The sequence below is a fragment of the Herpailurus yagouaroundi genome, unplaced genomic scaffold (assembly GCF_014898765.1).
Source record: "Herpailurus yagouaroundi ecotype Mexico unplaced genomic scaffold, PumYag 28, whole genome shotgun sequence".
NCBI lineage: Eukaryota > Metazoa > Chordata > Mammalia > Carnivora > Felidae > Herpailurus > Herpailurus yagouaroundi.
Window position 1 is genome coordinate 43,152,249 of NW_024412376.1, and position 21,996 is coordinate 43,174,244.

The following is a 21,996-nucleotide window of genomic DNA, read 5'->3' on the forward strand; positions in this document are numbered from 1 at the left end:
TATCTCCTGTAATAAATATGCAGCAGAGTGTAAGAATGACGTGTGAGGGCTGTGGAGCGACACTTCCAGGTTTAGGTCATGGCTCTGGCACTCTCTAGCTAGTGACCTCGTCTAAGTCCAACTGTTCTGTGCCACTGTTGGCTTATATGAAAATGGCGGTACTAGTAAGACCTACCTGAAGGAGTTGCTGTGAGAATTAAATTATTTGGAATACATTAAGCATTTAGAGCAGTGTCTGGCACATAGAAAGTCTACAAGTAAAATTGCCATTATTGTAATTATAGGAGATTGTTGGGAGGCCAGGCAATGTGATCCTCTTCTTGAGACTGTGAATTAAGCAGGGCTTTGTAACTTGTAGTTGGATGGGTAGAAAGAAAAGAAAACATTGTCAGGCCTCTTTTGCTACCTATGTATTGTTGGTTAATTGAGTTCATTAATTGAACTCAAAATTGTTGGATACCTGCTATGTGCTAGATTAGTGGTTCTCAAAGGGTGAACCATAAGCTCAGCAGCACCAACCTCAGTGGAACCATATTGGAAATGCAAATTCTCAACATCCTCCCCAACCTTCTCTGAAGATGGGGCCAAGAAATCTGTGTTTTAAGAAGCCCTGCAGGTATTTCTGATGGTCTAGAGTTTGGGAACCACTGCCATAGATGTAAAACGTAGTCACTCTGCTGGGCTCTGGGAATATAAATATAAATGAGACCCTGTCCCTGACCTTCTGGAACATACAGTATAGTGAGAGAAACAGATTTGTACACAAGAGCAAGACTAAGGATTCTGAGAGGAACAGTGCAAACACAGAGCCACAAAAGAGGGGGCGGCCGAGTCTGTGTTTCAGGAGGAGGGTTTGGAAAGCATTCCTAAACAAGTGATACGTGAATTAACCCTTAGAAAAGACCAGAACTTTTCCAGTTGTGAGTGGGGAGGAAAGGTATTCTATGGCAAAGAGCGCGCGAGCACTTGGTAGTGGGTAGACATGCACACATTCCTCAACTTTTAGAAAGCAGCTCCTGGAGCCACCTGGGTGGCCCAGTCAGTTGCGCGTCCAACTTCAGCTCAGGTCATGATCTCACAGTTTGTGAGTTCAAGCCCCTCGTAGGGCTCTATACTGACAACTCAGAGCCTGGATCCTGCTTTGGATATCGTGTCTCCCTCTCTCTCTGCCCCTTACCCACTCATGCTCTGTCTCGGTCTCAAAACTACACATTAAAAAAAATTTTTTTTTAAAAAGCACCTCCTGGAGAGGAGGGGTTTTGTGTTGTGTTCGCTGTTGGATTCCCAATGCCTAGAACATGCTCCTGCCTCACAGGAGGCACCAGTAACTATTTGAATGATCAAACACAAAGGTCCTGAATTTTCACATGTTTAGTTTTCGCTGCAACATTTCTTCTCACCATGATATTAAAACAAATAAAACAGACCTAACTGTGAGTTCTCTGCTTCAAAGCATTATATCTCTAAAAGAAATTAACCAGTGACCGGATTGTTCATTTAACACACTGTATATTAAAATACGGGTTGGCAGTGTGAGACTATCACCTTTAAATCTGCCAGGGTAGCTCAATGAAGCACAGAGCACTGGCCTGATACATCCTTATCTTGCACCTGCAACTCTATCCAAATGGACAAATTATTGATGCTTCTTATAAACACACTGGTCTTCACAATAGAAACCATGACAGGTTCCTCATTAAAATGTGAAGAACAGAATATCCCTCGCACATGTTTCCTTCTGCTTTAGTTAAAATCAACTCTGCATACAAAATGATGGGGTCTTGTGCTTTTCTGGTCATGCTCTCATATGTTACCTGATGCCAGATGCTCACTCTTCTTTCTTCTGTACTTCATAGCGTCAGAAATGTCCCCAAGAGCATCTCTGCATCTTCACATTGACCACCACGACAGGTCTGTTGCCGATTCAAAAGAAAGGACTTATGCCAAATTAGACCTCAGTACTGAGATCTCCTTCCTTTCAGAACCACTTCTAAGAGAGCCATCCTGCGGGATTTCCTCCCCAATATCACTGCGTACCTAGTCTGGCTTCATGAACCCTGTTAGTTGCATCCCTGGCCAGCTGGCTCTGGCCTCTGATCTGACAAAGTGGGAAGCTCCTCTAACCTGTGTTCCCAACCAAGTAGACCAGAGATCATAGACCTTTTAGAGGACAAAGGGACTTTGGAGATCACCTTTTCTATTGCCTTCTAGGAACACAACCCTTCTAAACATTCAACATGTACATGGTCTATTATGTGATGGATGGAGAAATTAAAATATATAACAAATTTTAAAGCTAAAGCTGACGTGAATTTTCCTTTACGTCTCTTATCTCCAAATGCAATCTTTTAGATAGAATTGGGATTAAAAATAACCCCCAAATTAACTTAATAAATGAAGTGATGTTTTAACTTTTCTCTATTTGATCTCTGGCATTACTGCTCTCCAGCAATACTTTTTTGTTAAACAAGCAAGCCTTCCAGTGTAGGAGAACTATGATCACAGAGTAGATTTGGCCGAAGAGTTGCTTGAACGTGTTTGAGAAGCATAGCCAATTTCACATCATAAGGCAAGTATTAGAGGTGTTAATTACAAGTCATTTCTGCCTGGACCTCAGTTTTCACATCTTTAAAAAGAGAGAATGGGATTCCAAGTCTTTCAGGGGTAGGATTCTATTAAGTTTTAGGTCTTTCCCTCCAGAGCAGCATTAAGGAGCTAAGGAAGGGCGTGGAGGAGGGCTGAGGGCAGAGAACACGCAAAGCTCACTCTACTTCTTATACGCACACACACACCTCCTTCCTTCACGTGGTTCTCATCATGTCTAGATGCCCTTTGTTTCTAGGAGCATATTAGAATTAATTGTGTTACCAGTGATAAATAAGCAGTGGAAAAAATAATACCAGGTGATTGTATAACACCACTGATAATAAGAGGTTTTTGAAATATACTTAAGTTTTGTGTTTTTGTAACTTTAGAAAAAATACGGATATGGTTTTGAATGAGTGTGGCACTTTTTAGCACCTTATATTTACAGATTACTTCATCTTGTTAGTCGTGCACAGCTTTATTATCTGCAAACTTATTATCTCTGCCAGGTATTGGGTAAATAAGCAGTGGGTTTACAGAGGGAATATAGCTTGATATGGTTATTCATTAAGACATTTTAAAGACACATTAAATAACAGTAGAGTTGAGATAGAAAGGGGAACAGAAGAGCACCTGGGTGGCTCAGTTGGTTGAGCATCCAGCTCTTGATTTTGGCTCAGGTCATGATCTCACAGTCATGAGATTGAGCCCCATGAGATTGAGCTCCATGGGTGCATGGAGCCTGCTTAAGATTCTCTCTCTCCCTCTGCCCCACCCCCCATGCTTGAGTGAGAGTTCTCTCTCTCCCTCTCTCCCTCTCTCTCTCTTTCTCAAGAAGGGAGGAAGGAAGGGAGGAAGGGAGGAAGGGAGGAAGGGAGGGAGGGAAACAGGGATATGTGAGATTATCTACCCATGAGATTCCAGGCAAGAATTGACAGGTTTTACTTGAAGGTTACCACCCTGAATCCTACTGCATCTCTCCAAATATTGTGAACCTTGTGGATAGAGCATTGAGCTGGATGCTTTTGAACTTGAAAACTTTGTTCTTTAAATTTTATCTTTCTATTCATCCAGTGCCTCAGTTTCTCTATAAAATATATAGTTTTAAAATTTCAATTCTTACCCCAGGAGCATCTTTAGAGTTAATATTTGTGGAAAGAAGGGTATATTTGTTAAATACCTTGCACTTCAAAGACATAGTTGTTCTAAAATAGGGTGGAATTACTGGCTTTTAATACTTTGGCTTCTCATAAAAAGAGACCTCTAACATCCATGTAGCATTTAACACACCAGGAATTCCAGGTGTTCTTCGCCAGTTTCACTTTTTCTGTTTGTCTTTCTTCATTTCTTTAGTTTATATTGGTTCTGGAGGAAAAGGTTAGAGACTACAGTTTTTGTGGGTTAAACTCACAGCCAGCGGCCAGTGCTGAAGCTAGTATTAAGTGAATGCAGGCCATTGGTGGGCAGAACATACATTCTTGGCATATTGAGTGCATATAGATTGGAGCCAAGGATGGGGACAGAATTTCATAAAATCCACCATGGTGTAGATAAGATTTTGGTAAGCTAGTTCATGCAGGAATTAGAAATCAGTGAAAACACTGACCCCACATCATTTCACCTGAGCTAATGACTTCATTTATCTAAACATTTCATTTGTTTCATTTGTTTTATTCTATGCCCTCATTCATTACTACCTCAAAGTCTTTCACAAAAATTATCTTTTAAAAGGTATTTCCAAGTTTCATTAAACATAGGAAATATAAAAATTGAGGTTTGGTCTGCAGGGGAAGGGTAAAAGTTCCAAGTTCCAGGGAGATTACTTGATGGCTTGAAAGAACCTGGCTGCAAAAGGGCCTCATAAAAGAGATAAACATCTATTGAACAGGCTATTGTTTGTCCATAGGGGTTTGAAAGCCAGAAGGAGGTTTCAAAAGCCATTAAAAAGTTAATAGGAAGCTTGCAATTCTTGGTGGTTGAGACTAACAGTGAGTATAGGACTGTGTTTACAGATAAACACTACCTATGCTACGGACAGTAAAATCTTTATGAAGCCCAGAGTGCCATCATTAGTAAGGACGAACCAAAAAATGAGGAGGGAGGCAAAAAGAGAGATACGCTGAAACTTTACGTTGAAAAATAATTTATGTTCCAAGAATTCCCGTTTCCTCGATTTTGTGTAAGAGTGAATTTTAAAGGTATAGGAGATTCATTGGCTCTGTTTTCAAGTAGAAAAGTTAGAAACTATTTCATTTGCATGCATAGAAATGTGATCTTGATAAGAGAATAATGAGACACAGTATGTTTGTCTTAGGGATCTACAGACAAGTGACATAGAAAGCATACAAACTGTGGGTTATAGGTGAAATACGCCATGATTATGGACAGTATGAACAAAGAATGACTTTACTAATCAGCAGTGTATTTAATAATAAGCAATTCAAGTTAATTGCAAAAACATAGTTACCATTTTCCCTCGATGGTAGTTTCCCAATAAAAATTATGTATTAAATTACTCAGTCTATTGTGTGCTAAATTCAGAAAATTAAAAGTAACTTCACTTGCTGTTTGTATGTAGCTACCCAATTTTTGGTGGCTGTGAGAGAATTCACTTACTGTGCCATTTAATTAACAGCAATATTTGGTAACCACTTCAAAGTAATTCTAACTCCTCTTATATTCTTGTTTTGCAGCTTGGCTCGTCCTCTTCTGTGCCTTTTACATCTATTTTTTCTCAGCTTTTTATGACTGTTGTTGTTCCTCTCATTATTGGACAGGTAAGGTCTCCCTCCAATTTCATCTATTCTTTTTTTGTGTGTGAATCAAATTGTGAATTCTCATGTAATGTCAGGACAACTGAGGCAAAAGATAGCCAGAGGAAGAGACAGTTAGAAGAAAATATAAGACCGTGAAACACAAGGTTTCATCAATCACAATATACCCATATTTTTATTTCTTTATTTAATATCAATCTGCTTTGCAGAGAGCTTTATATAGGGATGCCTGCACAGAATCTTGATTGTTTTAATTTATTATCTCCGCTTTGTAACCGTATAGCTCGTTTAAAAATACTTAGTAAATCATTTCCTTATTCTCCTTCTGATAAAGTCTCAGCACTTATGACTATTGTTGGGGAAAAAGCATCTGGCTGGCTGGCTTCTTCACAGCTCTCTTCAAGAGCAGTGATCATACTTGTGATCAAGTAATTAATAAAATAAACATTTAATTCTATTAGCTCTTACAACTAGATCTTAGAAAATTTCATTTCCTTTGTCATTCTTATTGAATTAGACTAATAGGAGAAATCCTTATATTTAACCTCTTATAGCAAGTTAATAATAAGCACATAATTGAATTATAACATGCAAATTTAAAAACACTGTAATGGAGCACAGAATTGTACTACTAAAATGAGTGAATCTCAGTGAATCTCAGGAAAACACTGTATGTTAAAAGTACAAATGTTGGTTTAAGAGCAACTAGACTCTAGTTCTTGGTTCTACTTTTTATTTGCTGTGTGACCTTGGGCAGGTCACTTAATCTCCTTAGCTCCAGGTTCATAATTTATCAAATTATATAATGATAGTACTTATCTCAAGGAGTTGTTGTGAGGATTAAATTAAAAGTGGATGCATAGAAAGTTTTCACCATAGAGCCTGGCATCGTCATTTTCAAATTCCCTGTCAATACTAAACAAGAAGCAACTCCTTGAAATATTAACCGTAAATAATTAACTATAAATAATTTGAAATATTAACTATAAATAATGTGTTACACGTACAGACATGTAATATTTACACACTGTCTTAGCTAGGTTCTCTGGGAAACCGTGTGAGACACAGGTTTCCATGCAGGAAGTTGGCTGGGGGAATACCCTTGGGGTGAACACCTTTGGGAAAGTAAGAAAAGTAGGACGGGGAGGAGGTGCAGGACGATGCAGTTCCAGCAAAGGCCTCTAGGTGCTCTGATCCCTCAGAGTCATCCTGTCTAAGACAAGAGTGCCCAGTCTTTATTCTCTTGCACTGACTAGGCATTAGGTACTTGCTTCCCTCCACTCCCCGTGAGAGGTATAACCTTGAGAGAGTCTGCTGTCTTAGCAGCAATTCCCAAAGAGGCACTCAACTGAGATCTTTGGGACAACCAACATGCCCTGCAGATATGGGAGTAAACACTTCAGTCAAACGTACAGCATCCACTACATGCCTCCATTTTTTTTTTTTTAACTTTCACGCTATACTTAGAAAATGGACTAAGTTTAGGGTTAAAGGGAAAGACTTAAAAGTAGTCGAAGAATACCATTTAATTAAATATAGAATGAAGGGTGCCTGGGTAGCTTAGTTGGTTAAGCATACACCTCTTGATTTTGGCTGAGGTCATGATCCCAGGGTTGTGGGATTGAGTCCTGCTACAGGCTTCACACTGAGCATGGAGCCTGCTTAAGATTCTCTTTCTCCCTCTGCCCCCTCCCCTGCTTGTGTGCTCTATCTCTCTCTCAAAAAATTAAAAAAAAAAAAAAAAAAAAAAAAAAAAATATATATATATATATATATATATAATGATACTTGGAAAACTACTTCTCCTACAGTGCTGCTCACGTCACAGGTATTCTGGATAAATATTATGTCCCCTGCCTAGCCCATTGTGGGGCTCAAACACACGAACCATGAGACCATGACCTGAGCCAAAATCAAGAGTTGGCCGCTAAACTGACTGAGCCACCCAGGCTCCCCTCCCTGGTTGCTCTTTATTGTAGCACCTTGATTCCTTTCTTGACTTTTGCCACAATATATACTTATCTTTTGTTTGCTTGTTAACTGTTTGTCTCCTGCATTAGACTATAAGCTTCCTGAGTACAGGAGCCATATTTATTTTGTTTACCATTACATACACAGACCATAGGCACCCAATAAATAAGTGTGGAATGGGTGAGCAAGGGAATGAATAGGTGAGAGTTTTGTGATCAGTAAGGGAAATGCTGTCTTATAGAAGCATAACAGAACCCACCTGCCCTTCTCAGCTCTAGAGAGTTCAAGCTGTGGATACTGTTAGTTTAAACCCATACTTGTTTTCTCGGTTCTGAAAATAATTCCATATAACCTGAGGATCATACATTCTTTTCTTAGTGGATCTTGGAAATATCTCTGTTAATAAATGTTTGGCTTAAAACATATGGACCAAAAAACCCTTTGTCTATCTTCTAGTACCACAGTCCTTTAATGGCTTTTTTTCAAAGAGGAAAATATTTACATATACCTGCCCACCTCTTATATTCTAGTCTTAGGAATTAACAATCACACCCCCAGTCTCCAGCTTTAGAAGCCACCCTGCCTCCTCTTTTTCTGTACATCCTCACTCCCTTACATCCAGGCAGTCACTAAACGTCTCCGTTTCTGCCTCAGAAATCGTTCCGTCTGGCCTCTGGGACCTCATTCACACTGCCAGAGAGGATGCCACCACTTTGTCATCTCTCGTCTAAATTATTGCACTTTCAGAGTGTCTCTCTGCCCTAAGCCTCTTCTGATTCCCAGCCAGTGTCTTCACTGCCTCCAGGATAGCCCTAAAAAACAAATCAGATTATCTTGTTCTTCTCCTTAAAAACGCCCATTCCTTGTGTGACTCACAAAACCCTTCACAGGCTGGCCCCACCCTGCTTCCTCAGTGTCACCTCCCACCATCCCCTTCATGATGTCCCGTGCCAGGCCGCATGTGCTCCACTCTCTCACCTGCTCATGCCCCTTCACTGCTCTCTGCTCTTCAAAGGCTTATGGTTCCCATCTTTTCCACCAGCAAACTGCTGTTCTTCCCATAAGACTCAGTACATAGACGCCTTCTGGTGTGCAGTCAACCTGCTCCAACTCCCCTGATCTGGACTAAATGCCAGTTCTCCCATTGTACTTGATTCATAAATTCATCAGGAGAGATTATAATTGACCTGTGAGCTTCCTAGAAGCAGAGACTCTATTAGTATATTCAATAGCACACTCAATAGTACGGTGTGAGCTGTATAAAAAGATTGGCTGACAAAAACTTTGAACTTACCTTCATGAAACCCCCGGCAGCTATTTTACCTAGATCTCCAGCTCTACTTGAGAAAAACACATAATTGGTCTCCTCTTGTTTCAGATTTATGACCCCAAACTTAAAATGTCACTTAACACTTCCTAGAAATCCTACTCTGCTTCTTTACAAGATTATGTCACCCTATCTTCTATTTCCAGGTCTCTTTTGCTTCCCCTAATACTCTTCCACTTGCCCATTTCACTTGGGTTTCACTGACCTTTTGCTTCTGTTTCTCAAACATGCCAACTTTGATCCTGCCTTAGAAGCTTTGCACCGACAGTTCCTTCTGCTCGGAATACCTCACCTTTCACCTCCTCAGAAAGACCTTTCCTTACCCCTCCTCCAGTGGCTGCCTGGTCACACCAGTCACTCTCATATCATCCTACTTAGTAGGGATCATTATCTCCCTCTTGTTGATTTGTTTGTTGTTTTTGCTTTCTATTTATCTTCTTAAATAGAATATAAGCTCTATGATACTGGGGACATTTTCTGCTTCTTTATCTCTATTTGTTTGCAATCAGTTGATTCACCTGAACTTTGTGATGTGATCTTTGAGGATCTTAGAAAGGCTCATATATACTTCTTCAGAGGAAGTAGCTGAGGCAAGGTGGTCTCATTTCTCAATTATAACTAGAGATGCCACATTATGAAAGTAAATATTTCTATTTAAATGAGATTTTTATCATTTTAAAATTAGTCTTTTTTAATCTAAAGTTTAAAATGAGATTTTTATCATTACCTTTTAAATAAACAATGGAAAGAAGAGGGAGAAGAAAAAGACCAGGAAGGGTGAGTTGAAAATATTTTCCTTCAACTTTTAGTGATAATAAAACTTTATCATTTAATTTTTTACTTTTTATATTTCTGAGAGTTAATTTAATTTTATTTTGTGTGTGTGTGTGTGTGTGTGTTTTCTCCATACAATACTTCTTTTCGGTTGAAATCATTATTGACTGACTGCAATGTGTCTAGAAATAAATACAATGGTGTTATTGTATATTTCTTTTTTCTTTATAAACCTTTCGATACATCTAAATCCTTGTGACAAATACTTATTTCATGCATTATATTGAGAGAGTTACGAATAAATGTTAATGAAACAGAATACCCACCGCCTTTGAAAAATACTTTTCAAAACAGCACCCTAAACCCCATTTTTTTTCTGTAAACTTTTGAGGTTGGCTTTTCATAGTCTTCGGCTAAAGCTGAAGATAATGTTATTAATGCTAGTAAAACTTTGTACCTAAAAAATTATATTAGGTATGAACTATTTTCATTGCTTCACTTGAATGGCTTTGAGAGAAAAGAAGCTGTTACATTATGCAGTGGGATATACTGGCAAACAGTGTTGTGATAGAAAAAACATCAGCAAACTGGGACTTGGAAATAAGAACAGCCATTATTCACCATGTACAGGCCCTGTTTCTGAGACATTTGTTTATTTAATGACTTAATCCTCCCTGTGACTACTACTATATATCCAGTTTACAGATGAGGCACAGGAAAGTTAAGGAATTTGCCCAAGATTATAAAGAAGCTCCAAAGTCTGTACCTTTAACCATTATGCTGTTGTTTCCTGAGGAGGCAGAGGTGATATTCCTGCTCATATTCCCCTCACTGACCTTTTAACATTATATGCAAGTTGTTTGGGCTCTCTGTGCCTTTGTTACGGACCGTAAACCAAGCAGGATAATATCTGCACAACTTCTCTCGTGAGACAGAAATTAAATAATACTTAAGTAGATGATGGGTGTTTACTCTTCCCATGTATTTTTATTGTTTATGCTTTTTAAGAAAGTATACAGATATTATTCTTAATCTACTCAATATTTAATGAAAATATTTTTAAAGAAAAGTGTTACATAAATTGGATTCGATTTTGTATACCTACCTCTACATTTCAACAGACTATTAAAGAAAACACAAAACACTTTATGAAAATATATGGATTCAGTGGAATCAAGGATAAAAATTGAAGAAACAACCTAAAGTCACCTTGAAGCAAAATAAATCTTTAAAATTCAGACTTAATATGAGAAATTATCCGTCATATATCCCCACTCAAAAATCAATTTGTAAGTATAAAGACAGAGTAGAAGGAAAAAAGCATGAAAATACCCTGGAAAAAATTGGAGAAAACTAAAATGATGAATATTACACTTCTCTGTTATCTCAGTATATTAGCATTCTTCACCTAAGACATATCTTCTCAGATTTCCAGCTTGGAGGTCATAAAGTAATTGATATGTGGCTTCGCTTATTAGAAGTACTGGGGGTCAGATCTGAGTTTCCCTTTAACCCTTCCTGGTGTTTAATTTAAAATAAAATTAGTCAGTCAGAGAAAGACAAAAATCATATGACTTCATTCATATGAGGACTTTAAGAGACAAAACAGATGAACATAAGGGAAGGGAAACAAAAATAATATAAAAACAGGGATGGGGGACAAAACAGAAGAGACTCATAAATATGGAGAACAAACTGAGGGTTACTGGAGGGGTTGTGGGAGTGGGGGATGGGCTAAATGGGTAAGGGGCACTAAAGAATCTACTCCTGAAATCACTGTTGCACTATATATGCTAACTAATTTGGATGTAAATTTTAAACAATAAAAATAAAATCAAATCAAAATGAAGAAAGTGAGACAATAAATATCTCCTTGGGGAAGATGTTTTTCCTTCCCTCTCCATTGGGAAAAGCAAGTCAATGAGGATTTGTCAACTAATGTTGAATGTCTGAGTTTCTTTGAGCTGTGTAGAAGGTACAGATGAATTAGAATAAATTCTGAAGAAAAGCTACACCTGGCCACCTTAGGAAGATGCCTTTTCCCACCTCATCCTGACTTTCCCCACTCCCCCCTCTTCTGAGGCATCTCTGTCAGGTTGGGTTGCTATCTCTAGCAAAGGCTTGTTTCCTATAAGGTTATTAACTGTTTCTACAAGGCAAAGAAATTTGGAGAATTTTAAAATGACATGGATTCTTGACAAATGGAGGGTGATTCTGTCAAAAGTGTAAATGGCTGAATGAAGAGAAGAGGAGGTTTCTCGAAGTTTATATCCAAAGCATATCTTTAAGGCATATCAACACTACTTCACCCAGTAGTTTATGAAAGGTTTTAACCCTTTTCTTGCTACATGGTACAAAAGCAGCTGCTTTGTGAACTTAATTTTAGAAGAAGATAGAAAATCTCTTTGGAGCCTGGCAAGATATAATATGGTTTACTTAGGAAACACAGACAAATATCACTATAAGACTAAAAACAGTGAAAGACAATCTGTTTTCCCCTAGGGTTATTGTTTCACTTGTGGGTCTGTCTAATTTCCAACTTTCTACTTGTTTTCTGTATCGAGATTAAGTAACTAGTGTTAGCACATTGATGTGTTTAAAAGAAAGATATTTTGGCTTAGGAGGATGCAGGACTTAGGGGTCCATGTTTCTTGACCTATTGAAAGAGTCCCACTATACTATGAGACTGTAAGTACTTCGTATTGAAGAAAGACATAATAGGGGCACCTGGGTGGCTCAGACGGTTGAGCATCCTACTCTTGATTTTTGCTCAGGTCATGATCTCACGATTCCTGGGTTCAGGCCCCACATTGGGCTCTGTGCTGACAGTGTGAAGCCTGCTTGGGATTCTCTTTCTCTCCCTGTCTCTCTCTCTGCTTCCCCCCACCATCCCGCCCCTGCTCGGGTGTGCATTCTCTCTCTCAAAATAAATCAATGAACTTAAAAAAAAAAAAACTTGAAGAAAGATGTAATTAGGTTGACTAAGCCAAATTGCAGCTTATAAAGTCGATTGATTAGAGATTTGTCTTCTTGGTTTTTAAAATGGCTTTGACTTCAAAGTTATACCTCATTCATATTTATCTTTTTATTTTGTCAGAGAGGTCAGTGGTGGTGGAAGGAGACACTTCTACTTTGGGAATTGGGATCATACATTCTATAACTATTGCAGAGAGGACCTTTGTATCTTTAAGCACTGTATATGCAAACAAGATTGGAGGACAGCATCAGTTTCAGTAGCTCTGTGTAATTTTCATTTATTTATTTCCTAAAGGAGTTGAGTTGTAAAAAACTTGAGCAACTACTAGATTTATGCTACCAAACACAACAGATTATAAAATGACCTTTTAGATGAAATCTCTGTAGTCTTCTAATAAGCAACCACCTACATGGGGACATATCTCAACATGGGGCCATCTGGGGAGCTCAAGCACTATTTTCCAAAATTTGTGTTCTAATCCATCAGTCATAACACTCTGTGACAAAACTGCTCTTACTTCTGTATACCTGACTACATTTTTTAAAAGTAGTCTCTATGCCCAATATGGGGTTTGAACTCACAACCCCCAAATCAAGAGACACATGTTCTACCAACTGAGCCGGTCAGGCATCCCTATACTGTACTACATGTTAACTTCATAGAAAGAAATGAACACCAGATCAATCACTGTGGTTTGGGATCACATCTACAAAAAGAAAAAAACATAATTTTTTAAAATAAATCCAGCTATTATTTCAATTATAATTAAAGATCTGTTTTTTTAAATATTTAACCACGATTTATCTACATACATATAACAGACTTTCTCTTTCATTCCCACCCCACCCAACCATTGAGGTTTTGTACCTGTACTTGATTCCAACTGGTCTCCCTTTATTAATACTGGTATTTCACTTACAGAGTCCTTGAGAATGGATGAAGTTGATCTAATAGCCATTTGTCAAAAGGTTCTCTTGAGAGTAGTTTGCTCTGTTCTTGAGTATCCGTGAAGGTATGCTCCATTGCGAATTAAACCTTTTTAGTCACAGAGTAGAAGATGACAGAACCCCATCAGCATTGTCAGGAGAAGTTCCCTGACCTCATTATTGCTAATGGATCATGGTAATTCAGCCTGTTGTGAAATCTCATGTTCAATTATGCAGGATAACGAGTGACTCGAAACTTAATATGTCTCAACTATAGTCCTTCTTACAGGGTTTGTTCAGCTTTTTTCAAAAGTGTACGGTTTTAAATAGAGTGGTTCACTTTTATACCCAGGCAAATGTTATCCAGTTTCATATCCAGGCAATATTCAGCCTGTCCTGCTTTTAAACCTCTGATTTGATTTTTAAGTAAGAGAGGATTGCTGTGTAACTTTTGTAGGAAACTTAGGACAGGTTTATTCATTTTTAAGTGTTAGTTCTGGAATTCTAAAAGCATGCAAATGGCATTTGTCTTTGGATTCACAAAAACTCTAGATATTCGGAGTTTGAATTATTTAAACTCCCACAACACATGCACTTTTGCTTTTCAAGCATGAGTTATAATTTAATTAAAAACTTCTGGTGCATTGCTTGCATTTTAAATATTAATATGTTCCATGGATCACTTTCGATTATCTACTGTCTTGAAATTCTTGAAGATGTCAGATTTTTAAGATTCCCAAAGTTGCACTTGGAATTGTCTGTTGAGGCCAAGGGGACTGTGATAATTACACACATCCATTAGGATCAGCAGAGGAGATAAACTTTGGGGAGGCTTAATGGGCATGTCTCAGTGACAGCTAGCAAAGAGCATTTGGCATGATTAAGGATGGATTTGAATGCAGTTGAAAATACACTCTCATTATGGACACCAGTGGTAGTCGCACTACAAATGTTAAATCCCTCAGAAGAAGGGTGATGTGGCAGGGAAGCTTTGAAATCCACTGTGGCCATCATCCAAATTACTCTCTTTCCTTTATGTCTTTCTGCTGTCAGAATCACTTTGTGATGCCCAGTTCAACTCTCTACGTCTTCGAAAAGAGGCAACCTGTTGATCTCTATGTTTCAGATCGTCCGAAGGTACATCAAGGATTGGCTCGAAAGAAAGAAGCCTCCTTTTGGTGCTGTCAGCAGCTGCGTGCTCCTCACGATCATCTACACAACCTTCTGTGACACATTCTCTAACCCAAATATTGACCTGGATAAATTCAGCCTTCTTCTCGTACTGTTCATAAGTAAGTTGGGAGCCGGAATATCCCTGCCAACCCCTCATTCTCCTCAGAAGCAGAGTGTAGTGATCTGTGTTAATTTGATTAGCAAGGAATACTGAGCTTCGTATTATGTATGCTCAGCGGCTTTATCATAGGTATCTGTTCTTTAACAAGACATCAGTTATATATTTATGATTATGATTTAATGCCCTTTGTTTTTTGTGTCTGATTTAGAGTAGTTGATGCCAGATGAAAGAAGCCACAATATCTGTCAAATTCAAATGTTAGATGGAGCACTCTTGTGCCAATTTATTTTACTATAACTTTAAGCTAATCTTGCCCTTCATTGTGGGTTACAAGTAGGATGTATAATATCTGATCCTATTATTTTCTAAGTATAATAATTGGCTGTATTAGTTAAAATGTGAATGTTATAGCATCTTTTCTATTCAAATATATACCCAAGGTAATATCATGTCATTTTCAGAAGCAGCAGACTATGAAACGCAAGTAACTGCCAGGATCAAAAATCAACCTTTTGTTCCGTTTATCCTGTAATACCAAAGACAACTTTTGTAATTATAATACCTAAGAATCTTTTGTCATTAAGATCAATACAAGTTATTCCAAAATATATATCATACACTACTGCAGCTATGCCGTTTCCTATAAATACTCGTAGCAAAAACCAGCACTTTCTAAATCGAACAAATTAAATCAGCATGTCTTAAAGAGGGTTTCAGATTTGCAGAGTAGTAGGCATCATAATTTATATCTGTGGATACGTTCCTTCAGGAAGAACAGGTTGCGTCCCACTAACCTAAATGATTCTATCAGTTTAGCAATGTATGTTTATCTTTCTAGTTGAGCTTCCATAAGTTTCAGATAAAACTAAGCAGACCAGTAAATAAGCTACAGATATTTTTATAGCCCTAATTTAGATTCAATTTTTTTTGTTTTTTTTCTTCTTCAGTATTTTCTATTCAGCTGAGTTTTATGCTTTTAACCTTCCTCTTTTCAACAAGGTAAGTGATACAATATCTCTGGTGGTTGTTGGTTTTCTAAGTGACAGATCGTGCTATTTACTTGGCTTCTATGCCACTCTGCTGTTCTGGCTTTTCTCCTACCTCCTGGACATTCCGGCTTGCTCCTGCCACCCTCAGGTTGTAGATCTTCCCGAAGAGCTTGTCGGTAGCCCTTGTATCATCTATTCACGTCACGTGCTTAGGCAGCCTCCTCCATCCTGCTGGCTCGAGCTGTCAGCCTCCTGATGATGGTTTTCAAGGCGGGACCTCCCATTTGGATGTTTTTCCTCAGTTCCAGCACTATTTATCACTCACCGTTTAGATATTTTCACCTGTCTTAACAAGACCTCAGTGTCAAGCTATTCTAAATGGAATGAATTCCCCCCCCCCCCAGTACTTCCTCTTTCTCTTTCATTTGTTCATTTTTAATGGGATCACCATCCACAGAGTCTCTCAGACTGGAATCTTTTGCATCCTTATTTTTTAAATGTCTTGATCCTACCTGTGTAATATTGTTTGTGCTCCTAGAGCCACTTCCCTAATTCAGGCTCTTGTTGCCTCTTTTCTCCCTAGACTATTGCAGTGGATATCTTATAGGTATCTTCATTTCTAAAGTGAACTTGTCTTATGCATTTCGTACTGTTTCTAGTAACTCAGAGTTCTGAGGATAGCTCTTATTGGAGATCTTTGATGATTCCAGTGCCTATAGAATGAAGTTCATTTTGGGGAGCTAAGTGAACCACTACCAACATTCATGCTGTATAAGCTTCAGGTTGTGGTAAAATCTTTGCTGTTTCTTAGAGGAACCTCAAGCATTCTCATTTCTGTCCCTTGCTTAGGCTATCCTCATTAAATTGGTCTCTGTGTCCTGGCCCATCTTTCTTGTTCTTAAAGGCTCACCTCTAATGTAGCTTCTTACACTAGTATTGTATATTCAACAGACATTACTTAAGCCCTCGGTATGAGAAAGTTACCATAGTGAATACCACAAAGAAGAGATGATTCTGATCTTGCATGAGTTTGCAGACTAGATATACGTACTCTTAGTGGATGGACAGTGAGCCATCCTGAAGTCACTTCAAGAAGGCACTTCCAAAGAGAGTGGTGGAGCAAGGCTTCATGGAAGAGATGGGATTTGACATGAGTTATAAAGAATGGCTAAGTATTCAGCAAACCAAGATGCAGAGAGGGGGTTCTTGGTGGGGAAAAAAACCAATAATGCAAATGTGGACACACACACACACACACACACACGGTAGGACAATGGGAGTAGAAAAAGACTGAAAAATAGGGGCACCTGGGTGGCTCAGTCAGTTAAGTGTCCAACTCTTGATTTCAGCTCAGGTCATGATCTCACAGTTTGTGGGATTAAGCCCCTTGTTAGGCTCTGCACTGACAGTGTGCAGCCTGCTTGGGGCTCTCTCCCTCTCTCTCTGCCCCTATCCTGCTCACACTTTCTCTCTCTCTCTCTCTCTCTCTCAAAATAAGTAAATAAACTAAAAAAAAAAAAAAAAAAAAAAAAAAAAAAAAAAGATTAAGTAATAATAGTAACTAGAGGGTCAGACTTAGGCCAGACTGCCAGGTGATGGCAGTAAGTTGCCATGAGGAAAAGGGTTGTCTTTGAGGCCTGAAACAGTGTCAGAGCCGTGGAGGGTTCAGGCTTCACATTAGGCACTTGGCTCTTACAGCACTTGGTACAGCACGAGGCTGGCTGATTGTAAACAGTCAATAAAAATTTATTGATTGGTGTAATTTGAACCATTTTCCCTAGCTTGTGGTTGTGATTTATAAAGTAAGAGTAAAGCCTGGAGCCATTAAGGCACCGAGAAAATGGGACTTAATTGGGTAAGTCTAGGAGTAGGAGCTATTTTAAAGTTATTTTGTAAATGATTTGTTATGTCATCCTAGAAAAGATGTTTGCCTTTCCCCAGCTGTTTGTTTCCTGATCCTTGTGGCAGAAATAATAATCAGACGCACTTATTCATTCTATCCCATCAGACTGGGGAGGATGCATATATCCTGTCAGTGACTGAAAACATCTTGCAAAGCACAGAGTAGCCACTACAGGAATTGCTGAAGGAGGAGTGGGGCTGGGAATGGTGTGACAAGTGGTTGAATTAAAACTGAGAATTTTCAGTATGGAGTAGACTGGATTTTCATAAGGCCTTGGGGTTTTAAGACCCTTTCTTTCTGCCTTCAATGAAGTTGTGTTGCATTTTGAAACTGCCTGACCCACTGTCAGAATGCACATTCTTTGATAAACAGCAGAATAGGGGTGGCTATAATCCTGCTCCTCAGTAAAATGATTATATACCCCCAAAGCATTCCATTAGAATTTGGGGAATTTTCAATTGAACAAAATTTAGAAGATGGTTTTTACTTTTTTTTTCCCCCTTCACTATAGGAGACTTCATTGTGCCTGAGGATTTTATTGGAGGAATGAAAGATACCAATGGTTATTGAGCCCTGCTCTGTGCCAGGCACTGTGCTAGGGACAATGCATATGTTTTTTTATGTAAGTCTGACAGCAAAGACTATGATACTGTACATTTTTATTGATATTTTGCTGATGAGGCCCCATACATAAGAGTAATTTAGTTTAATAACTTGCCTAAAATCAGATTTTAGTAGTTTTTTTCTTCCTTTTTCAAAGTTTATTTATTTTGATAGGGAGAGAGCACAAGCGGAGGAAGGGCAGAGAGAGGGAAAGAGAGAGAATCCCAAGCAGGCTCCGCACTGTCAGCACAGAGTATGACGCGGCTCTCGATCTCAAAAACCATGAGATCATGACCTGAGCCAAGATCAAGAGTCGGATGCTTAACCAACTGAGCCACCCAGGCGCTCCAAGATTTTAGTAGTTTAATAAAAGATGGCAAATAGTACATGTAGAATTGAAATCTATTGCCATTGGACATTTGTCCATACTTTTTCCACTGCACTAAACTACTTAAGTTACTTTTAAAATTCATAAGTGCTTGCTTTGGTTAGGGAATTGGTAGATAGTATTTAGCTGGATTCTTCCAGTTCACTCATACAAACAAATTAGTCAAAGACACCAGGGGTTTAAACTCAGGCCCACCAGTTTATACTCTATTCAGTTTCATTTTCTCTTCCTCCTTTTTATTCGTTTCTACTTAAAATTAGTAAAAGTAGCCTGTGGTTTCTTTTTCATCTATTTCTTACCAACTTACTAAATCTAAAACCAGATATCAAGAGACAAAAATCTCAACATGGACATCAGTCTGTCTTTTTTTTCTCTTAAGTGCATTTATTTATTTTGAGAGAGAGAGGGGGGGGGGGGGCGCAGAGAGAGAGAGAGGGAGAGAGAGAATTCAAAGCAGGCTCCACACTGTCAGTGCAGAGCTCAATGCGGAGCTTGATCCCACGAACCGTGAGATCATGACCTGAGCCCAGATCAAGAGTGGGACATTTCACCACCTGAGCCACCCAGGCACCCTCCTGGTCTGTCTTTTTTTGTATACTGCATGCTACTGACCCCTGATGACGTAAGGTTAGCATAAACCAGGAGACACCCAGCCTGGAAAATTCAACTTTCTTACAACACTCCTCCCACCTGGTTAACATTTCTTAGATTTACTGACCTGACGTGTTAACCATTCTAGTGTCTGGAAAGTACACTTCTACTTTGAATATTTAAAATAACATTTGAGAAAAATAAATAAATAAAATAAAATAAAAGAACATTTGAGAGTTACTATGCTGTGTTCTTATTTATCTGTCCACAAAATAATGTCAGGGTTAAAAATTCCAATTCTGGAGTCAGACAGACATGAGTTTCAATCCTGTTTAATAACTCTGTGATTTCTGTCATTCCTCATTTATAAATGGAGATAGTATTAGTGCCTACCTCGTAGGGTCATTTGGTGAATTGGATAATGCACTCACGAAGTCCTCATCCTAATGCCTAGCATACAGTAAGTGTTCAATGAATGTTAGCAACTGTCGAATATTTATTGTACCAAACTAATTTATCTATACTGTTTCAAAAACTAACGATGGAAGAGAAGAAATTAGCATTTCTAGCTTTGTAACACATTCTCTTTGGCATTACACTGTCACAGATGCTGGGGAATGAGAGCCGATTCATCATACCAATAGCAGCTGTCCATAGTACCCTAAGCTTTCTGCAACTTTGGGAAGCTGTCACGGTATTTAAAAAAATGTTGAAAAGGTTGGAAAAAGAAAGCAGTAATTATGAGCCTTTAAAAAAATATGTAAAAGACAGTTTGGAAAGCTGATAACTAGAGTAACAGAAACCCAGAGTATCACTAGAGTGACAAAAGAAACCATAAAGAAAGGGGGGAAGAAAGAAGCAAATATTTGAATATTTGTATAGGTGTTTTCACCCTTATCAGTACATTTTTAATTGGATGTCTCAAACGGCCTCTCATTGTAGCCAGGACGGAGGGATGGAGGGACGGAGGTAGGGACGGAGCGTATAGTAGGAAGGAGCTAGGGACGGAGGGAAGGAAGACAAGTATTAGTATTAACAGTAAGTCTTACCATTTCACAGGTGAGGCACTAAGCCACAGAGCTCTGGGTAACTTGTTTAGTGGCACACAGCTAATGACAGATGAGGTCTTCTCCTAAAATTAAGTGAAGATAAAACACAAGTACAGAGGTTAACAAAGGAAAGTATTTCACATGGAAGTTTCCTCCTCTAAAACACAGTGGGCTTAGATGGAACTCCCTCAGAGGACCTTTTCTGCTCCACATTCTGCGATTCTACTAGTAAAACCTTCTGACGTGTTCTCCTTTGTGAGTACTGCAGAGAAAGGCAAGATAAATATTATGTGGAAAACACTGACTGAAAGCTCTGTAAGAGAGAATAAAAAGACCAATTGGGAAGAAAAGGAAATAAACAGCTCAAGGGAAGCCGAAGGGATCAAAAGAATTATAAAAACGGGATAAAAAGAAAATCAATATTAAAAAGAGAGAAGGTAGAGTTAGAAAATAAATAGTAATGGGATTCCTTTCAAGAGTGTGAGCGGACACAATAGAGATGTTAATCACTGAAAATAATTGTAGTCGTTGCCACTTAAACATAACGCACATTTATTTAAGGGTGCTTCATTTTTCTGGATGGCGTCTTCTGCCATGAAGTTGCCCCTTGACAGGGCGTGGCTGAAGGAAGGTTACTGACCAAGATAGCTGCCCTCATCCACCAAGTTCTGTGGTGGGTTTTGGTTTCGTTTCTTTAATTTCCTTTGCGGAAAGCGAACTTGTCTCTGATTTGGAGCAGCCTGCTTGCTAGGTGTGTATGACTCTAGAGAAGTTAGTTACCCTCTTTGTGCTTCAGATTCCCTTTTCAGAAAAGCAGCTGATGATAACACCCTCTACCTTATAAGGCTGTTCTGATAAGATGGAAATACTGGGAGTAACGTGCTCTGGAAAACGCTCCGTGCTTCCCGCTGTGGTGATTTATGGGCACCATCGTCTTCCTCATCACGAATGGAGGCTTCAGTGAGCACCTGCTCTGTCGGCTTTCCCCAAGACCCGTGATGTGGAGCAGTCAGTTTCTTTCCAGAGAGAGTATTTAGGGAGAATATTGGTTTTTACCCTTAAACGGTTCACTTTTATGTGCTGACACCCCCTCCCCGCTGACGCACCCTGTGTCCGTAGAATGACAGGGCGGCGTTCCATCTCCCATCAGGCCGGAAACCTCCCCATGCAGGCCTGGCTTCAGCCACCTTACCCGGAGCAGGACAAGTAAGCAGGTCTCGCCACGCCATAAGTGCTGTTCTAACGAACGTCAGCCAACGCTAGGTTAAATCGGAGCCTTCTTGGCCAGAGAGATTTGACACACTGGGAACGTGCGATAGCCTGGAAAAGAGCATGATATGAAGCAGAACCAAGTTCACTAAAGGAGAAGTATATTGCCGGACTTTCCCGGAAAAAACCAAACTGCATAGTCCACATGCAGCAGCAGTGGGTTGGCAACAAAGGCAGCAACAGACCAAAAAGGCCTTTGTAGCGTGACCAACACCATAAGCGTTGCTGGAGAACAGCCCCAAACTAGGTGGTTTGTTGTGTCACATGTTCCGCAAGCACAGGTGGGCAGTCGTTCCTCTGGAAAGTTTCTATTCGTTGTGAACCGACTATATTTCATACTCCTCAGTCTGCCCATTTCAAGTTTTCCTAACTTCTTAGGTTCCCAGGCTTCAGTATTAGCTCAGACTCTCTGGATGAGCAAAGTGCCTCATGCTTTATTTACAAAGAACATGAAATCTCTGACATAAATTGCCTCCACTTTCCCATTCTCTACAAGAAATTTTTCCATATTTCCTGCTCAGCTTCTCTTCTTTAGTGTCCAGTTCATGGGCTGGGAAATAGCCCCTCTCAGGCTA

General features: G+C 39.2%; 1 protein-coding gene across 3 annotated transcripts in view; it reads left to right on the forward strand.

Moving 5' to 3' along the window:
* Window positions 1-21,996, forward strand: part of SLC10A7 (solute carrier family 10 member 7) — a 252,728-nt gene that overhangs the window by 196,946 nt on the left and 33,786 nt on the right. For all 3 annotated transcript variants that reach the window (XM_040472905.1, XM_040472889.1, XM_040472896.1), the window contains 3 exons: window positions 5,280-5,363; window positions 14,462-14,627; window positions 15,577-15,628. In XM_040472905.1, coding sequence (XP_040328839.1) covers window positions 5,280-5,363; window positions 14,462-14,627; window positions 15,577-15,628 — 302 coding nt within the window. The remainder of the gene's footprint in view (window positions 1-5,279; window positions 5,364-14,461; window positions 14,628-15,576; window positions 15,629-21,996) is intronic.